Consider the following 10,728-nt stretch of genomic DNA (forward strand, 5'->3'; position numbering starts at 1 on the left):
TAACTTGTTTGCCTCTTATATAGTGTATATTGTCTTGACGAGAGGATCTTCACATGAAAGTTGGTTTGGTTTATGCATTGAGTTTATACGTCAGCATCAGGCCTTCCACGTGCCCTTCCTGAGCTTCCCGGTGGTGCCGCCATGAGAGATGGAGGTTGGGCGGCTCAATTCGGGCCTTCTCGGGCCAAATCTGGGCTTTTGAGGGTTGTGTCGTTTGATGGTTATTGCCTGGAGCAGTGTACCGACACACGTCCTAGCCCTTGCTAGTGGTGTTGGAAAGTTGATGTTCTATGTCGAGATTGGAGTTGGAGGTTCTCCCAGTCATGTCGGAGGCCATGGCTCCTTTTGATTGTGCGTCGACAAGGAGAGTCCTTTAGGAATTGTTGTTCTCCGAAGGTGTTCAACGTCGTTCGAGATGTGTTTTTGTTGCTTAGCTTAGAATAGGCTCTTTCATGTTATTGTTGTTTTGTCTGTAGTGGCTGTCTCGGACTAGACGGTGTTTCGTGTTAGTATTGGTAGCTTTCTTGTACTTAAACCTCTGCCTTCTATAAAAATACGGTACGTGCCCTCGAAAAGAAAAGAGTTCATAAGTCAGTGAAATTAAGGAGCTGATGAATCTTGCATATCTTATTTCGAGTGTGTAGGAGAGCGAGGATCGAATTTGATGGGAGTTTGTTGCTTTGTACAAATAGACCATCATCCTAGGTATTGTTCCATTAATCCCCTAAATAAAGGTGTTGCAAGGTTTTTGAGTTTTACTAGCATGATAAGAGCGCGTTTCGAGTTGAGAACAAGTAAGCACAGAAGATCTGTCGACTACAACCACCAGGGCTACGCAGGCACAAACCATGGAATAAAATATAGATAACGGCCTGCAGCTTGGAGAAAGGCAAAATTAATCACACAGTTATGCCAGGTTAATCAGAGCAAAGACAACACTCCAAAAGCAGAACCAAGTGTCAGCAATCCAATAGGAATCTCCACAGCTCCATATATATGCCACTGCCCACACACCACCTCACCCGCCATTGAAAGAGCTTGCGGACACACAGACAGAATCAGTGCAAAAAGATCGATCAGCTGGCTCCACGAGCCAAGACGCACGCCATGGTGGTGTCCTCCGCAGCGCCGGCGTGCCGGGACATGGCGCCCTCCCTCGGCATTCCGACGGTCGACATGTCCGCGCCAGCGGGGCGCGCGGAGCTGTCGCGGGAGATGGTCGAGGCGTTCGCGGAGCGCGGCTTCTTCAAGGCGGTCAACCACGGCGTGCCGCCGCAGGTGGCCGCCCGGTTGGACGCGGCCAGCACGGCGTTCTTCGCGCAGCCGGCACCGGAGAAGCAGGCAGCCGGGCCGCCGGACCCCCTGGGGTACGGAAGCCGGAGCATAGGGTCCCACGGCGACGTCGGCGAGCTGGAGTACCTGATCCTCCACACGGACCCCGAGGCGGTGGCGCGCAAGGCCAAGGCCATCGATAGGGAGGACCCTTCACGGTTCAGGTATGGCCCGTATGGGCATGCATGCATGTCCCTTTCGCACATGAACTTGAATAAACCTTTTATTTTTTGCTCTCATGGTGATATATTGTTTGTTTGCTAGTAGTGCTCAATGATTGTATGCAGAGTGTCTTCCGTAAATCTTGCTGTCATATTGCTATTGCATATGATGATAATACTGCTTCTCAAGTTTAATTTCAACCGAAAGAAGTTCGCCAAAATTTCATTATGCATATCACTCCGTATCTTGAAATTCTACATGGTTTAATGAAATATTAGTACTCCGTATCTCCGTTCGTAAGGACATGACATATTGGAATGATGGCGGGCAAACTCTAAATTTGACTAGAAATATATATCCATAGTACTCCCTCCGTTTCAGACAAACTTTCATGAGACAGAGGGAATACAACATTTAATTAGATATGAAAGATGAGAATAATATCATTAGATCAGTCATGAAAATGTTTGAGTAATATACAGATTCATATTATTACTAGTCTATACATACAAAAATAGTCAAAGATATATATTAAAGATGGTGTCAAAATATATAATAAACCCATCTCATTTGTATTAGAAGTATAAGCGAAACCACTAAAATGGCTGTGAGCGAAAAGGTCCATCGTTGGATTTTAGCTCATAGTAGTAACTCTGAAACATTTAATTTTTCTTTTTAAAAGGAATACGGTAGGGAAACCTCTACAGTGATTTTTTTTGAAATAATAAAAATACAAATATGTATCTCTAGGACTTAAATCTAGATGGTTAGGTTGTACATTCACTTCCCTAACAAAATGAGTCAGACTCGCTTCTTAACATTTAATTGTTTCACCGGGTGCTATATGCCTATACTGCTATGACATATTGGCAGACACAAGGTGTCAAGTTAGATCGCGCCAATGTCTCACATTTAGTTCAGTTAAAAAATAGTTCAAATTTAAGCTATAAATTTGCAAATGAACTATAAGTGGACATTGATCCCACTTACATCTGACTTCACAAAATCCTATTAGCTCAACCTTCGATCAAAATATTCCCACTCAATAATATGCATGTGTGCAAGTTGCGCGACAAAAACAGTTCAAATATATTATTTGTAACTTTGTTGTATGTTTGCCATCATTATTTTAAATCAAGTAGTAGAAAAACATGTTGAGAACAACATGGCCATAATCAACATGCACATTTTGAGATACCAAGGTAGAAAAACAGCAGCACGAAAATTATATAGCCGGCTCGGCGACTGGTGGTTTGATCGAGGATCATCATGTTGATGATAAGGCGCTGCACTTTGCTTGTAATATTTAGATGGCTTATACTTGCTGAATTTTTTTTTTCGAAACGGAGGCAAAAGCTTTACCTCATTCTATTAATTAAGAAGAAAGTGCCCAATTTTTAGGAGAAAATCGGGCGAAAACCAACAACACACACTTAGCACCCCGACCAACCTGGCTACCCACACGGCTACGTACGCCATCGAGGAGAAAGACCATCGGTGAGGATGTCATCGAGCGTCATCGTCGTCACTCCTCCACGAGACAGCGATTCCGACTTCACCTTAGACAACCGCCACCGAGACCCTCGCCGCAAACGACATCGGAACCCAAGTGAGCCTATGCCAAACAATCGACCCCCAAGCACGTCGAGGAGGAGGCAGCTCCGACTTCAACCGTGACCTTCATAGGAGAAGTTGCACGCCTTGCACCGACGCAAGCACCAATCAAGTGACATCGTTGCCACAAGTCGCCTCGCAGCTCCGACTTCACCATCACGGCAGGGGTGACGAAGGACATGCCGCAACTCCAATCCGCTCACCATTGTCATCGTCGCCACGCAACCCATGACGCCAACACCATCCAACTTCCACAGGTCCCTCCGACCTAAGCAACTCCAAATCGATGTCCTCAAGAGGGAAGACGATACAAGAGTGCCGCCATCGAGTGACCCATGAATTGTAATAATCTGGTGTGATACTCTCTCAATATAATGCCGTATGCATCAACATGTGCAGAGGCAGGGGCTACCACATTTTGGAAAAAAAGAAAAAGGTAGAAAAACATGTTGAGAACAACATGAGGATAGTCCCTACTAATTAATTATTTTGTCACATGATTTCGTACCAACTGAAGGATTAGAAGAATGAGATAGTAATTGGAGATACTAATATTGTACAGAGTGTCGACACTGCGCCCTGGAGTCCGACCAGTTTAGTTGAGATGATGGTGTCAGAGACTTTAGGACGTGCCCTGCCGGAAATAGAAATCAACAGGGACACGCTTTAGTTGAGATGCGATCTTTGAAGGCATGCATTGGAGCCGTACTTCAGCTGAAAAGACGCGCGGCATGACAGATATACGCTGTCAACCGCAGTGCAGATTGCAACTTGCAACTGAGATGTGGCGATCCTCAACATTTTACACCATTTTAGCATGCATACATGTCAGTCCTCCAAAACAAAACATGTCAGGCGCCAACGTTTCCAGCAAGCCTGTGTAGCTTTGCCAGTCGCTGAAACTTCATGCGTCAATCAATCTTGCCTCTTCTGTTCCCCCATATACTTTTGACTTTTCTAGATCCAAAACAGAAATAGGTTTTCATTTCTTCTTCTTTTCGGCATTACCAAAATACTAATATAAGCCTTTTTTTAAAAAACTATAATTGACCTCTCTAGAAAAAAAAATTATTATTTTAAAACGAAGGTAATAGTACTACCTCCGTTTCATACAAGTTATCTGAGATTTATCTAAAGTTGGATATATCTAGACATTAAATAGCATCTAATTATATCGAAATTTTGACAAATCTCTACATAAGTCGGAGAGGATTATTTAACTTTGGTACTAATGTTTTAGGCTTTGGCAGAGGCTGTTGTAATGCCATACAAATAAATCGCTACCGCTTCGTCATCTGAATGCAAGACATGCAAACACTTAACCTCAATTCATGCTCTGTGATAGAAAATGATCGTCTCACTATTGGTATGTATCTTTATTTTCCAGCGAGGCGGTGAACGAGTACGTCCAGGCCGTGAGGCACCTCGCGTGCCAGATTCTTGACCTGCTGGGCGAGGGGCTGGGCCTCCGGGACCCGTCGTCCTTCAGCAAGCTCATCTCAGCCACGGACAGCGACTCCCTCGTCAGGATCAACTACTATCCACCAGCAGCCGCCGGCGATGGCGACGTCAAAGGCCCGAGCTCCGTCGGGTTCGGCGAGCATTCCGACCCGCAGATCCTCAGCGTCCTCAGGGCCAACGACGTCGACGGCCTGCAGGTGCTCTTGCCGGACGCTCGCGGCGAGGACGCCTGGGTGCAGGTGCCGGCCGACCCTGCAGCCTTCTTCATCAACGTCGGCGATCTCCTTCAGGTGATGATCACTAGTGCCTGAACTGACACGTTTTTTCTCTGAATTATGCTTTATCCGAGGTTCTGAATTATCTCTGAATTCTTATCACTCTCCGTGTTTTGCAGGCTCTTACAAATGGGAGACTGGTGAGCATCCGGCACAGGGTGATGGCTAGCACCACCAAGCCGAGGCTGTCCGCGATCTACTTCGCGACGCCGGCGCTGCACGCCAACATCTCCGCGCTCCCGGAGACGGTGACCGCCGACATGCCGCGCCGGTATAGGCCGTTCACCTGGGCCGAGTACAAGAAGACGATGTACACGCTCCGCCTGAGCCACAATCGCCTCGACCTCTTCAAAGTCTTAGTCGATGAAGGGGGTGATCAAGAATAGCCAAGTTTAAATCCATATCCAAGATGATGGTGCATATGGTATAGAGATGTAGAGTTGTATACGAAATTTTGTCTCTTTGGCAGCTATGAACTGCTGATTTGTTTGTGTTATTATTATCCTGATGGTAGCAGAAGAATAGCCGACTCATGGTTGTGCAGATGTAACTGTGTAGTAGTTCTATGAAGATATGTTCTTGCTTTCTCTTGTTATATTGCAACAGATGCTAGCCTTTGCTTAAAGCAACCTCTAACCTGCGAAAATTCTGTAGCTTTAGCAGACAAAATTCAGACAGGATTTTCTTAGGTTTGCTTCAGATTGAAGGAGGGTTTGGCTTGTAAGGAAACACCACCTTAGGTGCACATGGCCATGGGATTTTTCTTGGCTGTACTACATTTCCTTGTTGCTTGTCTTTCTTCCTTGCAAGATTTAGTTTCCTATGAGCTTTTCACCTTATCTTTCTTTCTAGATCCGGAGATGGACCTAAAACTGAACCTTTCCATCCCTTTCCGAAATCCCTTTTGCTTACAATTTTAGCTCACCAATACAAAGGATTTGGAAGAACGCATATTACATTTTGATAGAAAGGTCCCAAGAAATAAATCGCAGCTCATAGCTGAACTGTCCCAGTTCCTAATTCAACTCAAAGTTCTGTTAGCACACATTCCACTAAGTCTGCCTTCAAGACTAGTCATCACTGACCACAAATTGTGACATCATCTCTTCAAAATCCAGAAGTTCAAGCCTGACTTATGGTGCAACACTGAAACCATGCGGGCACCTCAAACATCCAACAGATCCAAATGGAGGACAATAGTATCGTTATTCATAACAAGGATAGGATACAAAGTCTCAGTTTACGTTGCAAATAATGCAACATACAACTCAAATACTGACAGAGATACAATGGTTAGGGCTTCACAGCACTCCCGAATCAGGAGCAACTGGTGACCAAATACAAGAATAATTCCTTTTTTTGTGTGTGTACATGAGAGATCCAACATAAATTGGTAATGCTCCCGTTGACCACCGGTATCACCCAGGGTTGTTCCCATCAATGGCAGCTCAGAGTAAAAGAATGAGCGCACATTGAGGAAATGAATGGATTGATATCTAACTTAAACCTATAATGTACACAGCTACAGTGTGTCCGCCTCAGTTAATTATCAGTCGATAGTATACATGGTCTGCAGAGCATGAAGAATAAAAGGGGCTCTGCTGTTTTACCCGATGATATCTGATTTGGTCACACGACGAGAGCACCTCGTCCTCTTTGAGAGGCAGCAAGCACAGCCTTCAAGGAGCTCAAGGTCCTCATCACAGGTCAGGATAGAAGCCAGCTCCGGGTTTTCCAGCAATATCTTCGAGGTCAGAAAACCAGCAATAGTCCATGTCTGATATGACCGTGATTGCTTCCCAACGAATCTTCCAGATCGGGTGTCATAGTATTCCGGCCACTTGTCAGCTGAGAGCTTTTCCTCAGCCACTGCAATGGCCCTTCGGGCCAACTCTGGTCTTCCCATTTTGATGCAGGCCAGTGTAAACTATAGGCAGAAATAAAGATCAGTCAATGATGATTCATAAGCATAAAAGGCAACATTTTTAGAGAAAGGGTGTCAGTATATAAATACCTGCCACAACAGGGTTGGCCAAGATCCACCATTATGATATGACCACGGGCTGCACGTGAACGAAATGGTTAGATGTCAAAAACTGTCATGTGATGTCTAGAGAGAGATTTTATGTCTTGGAAAATATAATTAGGATGCACAACAATGATATGCTGCCAATAGAAGGACAGAGAAACACTGGTAAAAGATCAATTTAATGGGCGTGATGACTCACGTGTTCTTAGGGTCACTGCCAGTAACAATGCGCCATTCATCATCTTCCATTGCAGGGTAACATATCTTGAGTGGCATATTTGCCACAAGATCGTCCCATTTCTCCTCAATAAGGCTAAGTATTCCTTCAGCTTGGGTTGGAGTAGTTAGAGATGAAGATATGGCCCAAAGGTTGCCAAGAGAGAAGAACCTAAAATCCATGTGAGCTGGCTGCAGATTTCCAATAAGATAACCCCCTTTCTCAGGAACCCAATCAACAAGCCAGGAAGGGATTTGCTCGGGATAAATGTTGAATTTGTTGGTCGCATCATGTGAGTATTCTTCTGTCTTGTATCTGTAGATCTCATTTATCTTCTTCATATCGACCCAGTAGTATTCCCTAATGTGAAAAGACAACGCACTGAGCCTGTTGTTGATGGCTTGGAGGAGGTGTTTTGAGCCATCGTTCATAACAATCATTTCCCTTGAGCATCTTAAAGCAGAATAGAACAAAGCCTGAGAGACAAGTAAAGCTTCATGAGTAAAGAGAGTCTACATCAGTTAGAGAATCTAGGTTTAAAGTAGCAGCACTCTTTGAACATGATATTGCATTCAGTAAAAGTATTGGTTCCTTCATCGCATTTTTTTAAATTAAAATACTAGAAGTCATAAACCATTCTAAAATTTAACAATAGACTCATTACCCACAAGTAAACTTAAAGTATAGAGCTGATCACAATTTTCAGGAAAGACCAAACTGCGCGCATTTGAATATTAACTTGTTCAAATTCAACTTACTTGAATCTCAAGAGGATGCCCATGTATTCCCATCCTCCTGTCTATCATGCATGATCCGTCTGTGACCAGTAGTGTGGGAAACATGTCGAACCCATCAGTCAAACACAAACTCAAGATCAGTTTAATCCCGGTTTGCACATCCACTCTTTCTTGCAATGAATAGTCGCCTGTAAACTTGCAGTACGCTCTTAATAAGATAATCCACCAAAGTCCTGCAATAGTTTAGGTTAAATAAGGTTAAAGCTGCAGGAGATTTCAGAGTCTTTTACTGTTTAATATTTCTGCACGCAAGAGAAAGATGGAAATGTACCAGAATCAACTGGAGCTACACGGCCAATAGCTGATTCACCAAAGTCAGGATCCAGAACCTCCTCGAATGCTTCGTTGTTTTCATCAAGTGGAACGGTCTTTATCTTAAAACTAGCTGGCATCAAGCCTTGCCCAGGGCTGTAACAGTCAACAGTTTTCTCCCAGCTCTGACCATCAAATAAAGGAGAGAGATCAGTGAATGAAGAATCAAATAGATTCAAGCGTCAGTTAGCAAGCTTAAGTTAACAAACAGTTGCGATTAAGTTCACAGACCGATTTCAATTTGTAGTTTATTTTATTACTCCCTCCGGTTCATATTAATGGACTCTACTTTGTCTAGATTTGTATGAATCTAGTTAAGTTTTTGGACTAGATGCATGTGTATCTAGACAAAGTTGAGTCATTTAATATGAACCGGAGGGAGTAACTATTTATGGTAAATGTGAGTGCCGTGTTAATAATTACATGGCACTTTATATAAACCATTCGATTTTTGCTATCTGATCTGGTTTCGTTACATCAATGGTAATATTGCTTACAGACACCTATACGAATTGAATTCAGTACGAGATGTCCTTATAATTTATGACACGGATTTGGCAAAGAATCTCCCTAGCACAATTCATCTGATCAATTACCCACCACCACCAGTAAGCAGAAGTCTTTAGGACTGACAAGGAGCCTGTTTGTTTCTGAAAACAATGGTGAAGGAGAATCTCTTCATCTTTAGAGGGCACAGTGGCCAAAAGCCCATGAGTAACTAACTATTTGGAAGTGTTCTAAAGGAGATACGACAGGCAGGCAGACGGGTGATTCCAGTTAGGGTTACCCGACTGACTAGGAGCCCATTTGAACACCGCACCTTGATAGAATAGACACTGTTCCACTAGACTAGGCCATATACAAGCAACGGCTGCATATGAACCACAAATTTGTCGGTTATGAGGCCGATTGGGGCCGCATAGTCGCTACCATGTGGGTGGCGAAAACAAGTACTGCTTACCTCTTCAGAGAACCTTGTGTCTACTTCATCACACTATATGTGCCTAACGACAGGGACATATTAGCCTTCAAAAGGGAAATTCTTATCTCTACCTCCTCCATAGAATATACATCACAGATCTAAAAAGCACATGTTGTACGCGAACTAGTTAAGAAATTATAGTACTTGGGATCTTTCATGCCATCAAAACTCACATATGGGTTAAATTCTAACCATGCTTGCAAATTCGCTGTTCTCTTCCTAGCGTGTAGGTAACGTGCACGCAAATAAAATTAGTCACAGCGCACTGAATAGTATTTCGAATTCAAAAAAGAAAATCAACTCAAGGAAATGATCCGGATCCCAATATGCAGAGGCGCTCACCTGCAGCTGCAGGGTGTGGAGGAGGAAATTGCGGACGATGTCGGTCTCCCCGCGCATGAGGAAGGCGAGGGCGGAAGGCACAAAGTCTCTGATGAAGACCTGGTCGTAGTTGAGCATCTCCGTGCACTCCGGGTCCTCCGCCGCCACCGTGCCCACCGGGTCACCGCAGTAGCTCACCACCGCCCTCCTCAGTAGCCTCCACGCCTCCCTCTCCGTATCCGACTCCTCTCTCACGGGCGAAGCAGACGCCTGCGCTTCATCGGCCGGCGGCGCCGGCGCCGGCTCCTCGACAGGCGGGGTCTCGAGGGGGAACGAGCCCGGGAAGAGCACGCGGTCGAAGAAGGGGAGGTTCCCGGCGACGGCGGAGCGGGGATCGGAGGTGACGGGGGTGGGGGTGGTGCTCGGGTCGGACTGCGAGGTATGCGACGCCGCCGAGACGAGGAATGGGATGCGGCGGCTGTGCTGCTGGTGCTGCGGGTGGGAGCATCTCGGGAAGAGCGGCGTCGCGGAGGCCTTCGCCGCCGCCGCCGCTGAGGCGGAGGAGAGGAGTCGGTGGCGGCACGGCCTCACGGCTGCGGCGGCGGCTGCTGCGAGCCCCATCGTGGTTTGACCATTCATATGGAAACTCCGGCGAAGGACTCAGAAGCGAGATGCGGAAACCTCGTAGGGGGCTCGGCGTAAAAGGGATAGTAGAGGTGAAGGTAAGCTTTTCCAAATATGTGGTCGGCGAGGGGTTGATGGCAAAAGTGCAGGGTTCGGTACGGTTTTGTTTAGGTGGGGCGGTAGCGTAATGGACGGGTAGGTGTGGGCGAACGTTACCTTTATAGACTGCGCGGGGGTGGTTGGTGGGGCCCACCCTGTTTTTAAAGTGCATGCTTTAAATGGTTTTTCTCCCTCGCTCTCCGCCCTTTTCCCTTTTGGATAACGTTATTGCTATTGTCCTTTCGATTATTATAGGGACGTGTGAAAATATCGTCGTCAGAATTTGTGCTTTCTAAGTTTGTTGCATCTTGCTGGCAGATTAGCCATAGATGGAGGGTCCAATTTTAGGTTGCAAGGTCAGTTTACTTGTTTTGACAAACTCATTCATAATCTTTCAACTCGCCTAGTTTGTGTATACTTTTTGTTACTCCTAGATTTCCTTTATGCAGTTTCTGATATCTCCTCGTTCCTAGCATTCATATGTGCAATTTGGCTTATTAGAA

At 45.3% G+C, this 10,728-nt stretch overlaps 2 protein-coding genes across 2 annotated transcripts; one reads left to right on the top strand and one right to left on the bottom strand.

Moving 5' to 3' along the window:
- Positions 1–1,107: 1,107 nt before the first annotated feature.
- LOC124663686 (gibberellin 2-beta-dioxygenase 2-like) lies at positions 1,108–5,420 on the top strand. The gene is made up of 3 exons (XM_047201361.1): positions 1,108–1,496; positions 4,496–4,859; positions 4,964–5,420. The coding sequence occupies exons 1-3, from the start codon at positions 1,108–1,110 to the stop codon at positions 5,228–5,230; spliced, it is 1,020 nt and encodes a 339-aa protein (XP_047057317.1). The 3' UTR covers positions 5,231–5,420.
- Positions 5,421–6,031: 611 nt separating this feature from the next.
- Positions 6,032–10,305, bottom strand: LOC124660806 (neutral/alkaline invertase 1, mitochondrial-like). The gene is made up of 6 exons (XM_047198643.1): positions 9,524–10,305; positions 8,159–8,324; positions 7,849–8,060; positions 7,073–7,566; positions 6,859–6,907; positions 6,032–6,771 (listed from the first exon to the last, which is right to left on the bottom strand). Exons 1-6 carry the CDS (start codon positions 10,139–10,141, stop codon positions 6,451–6,453), a joined length of 1,860 nt encoding a protein of 619 aa, XP_047054599.1. The 5' UTR covers positions 10,142–10,305; the 3' UTR covers positions 6,032–6,450.
- Positions 10,306–10,728: the final 423 nt, after the last annotated feature.

Source organism: Lolium rigidum, chromosome 6 (genome assembly GCF_022539505.1).
Source record: "Lolium rigidum isolate FL_2022 chromosome 6, APGP_CSIRO_Lrig_0.1, whole genome shotgun sequence".
Taxonomy (NCBI): Eukaryota; Viridiplantae; Streptophyta; class Magnoliopsida; order Poales; family Poaceae; genus Lolium; species Lolium rigidum.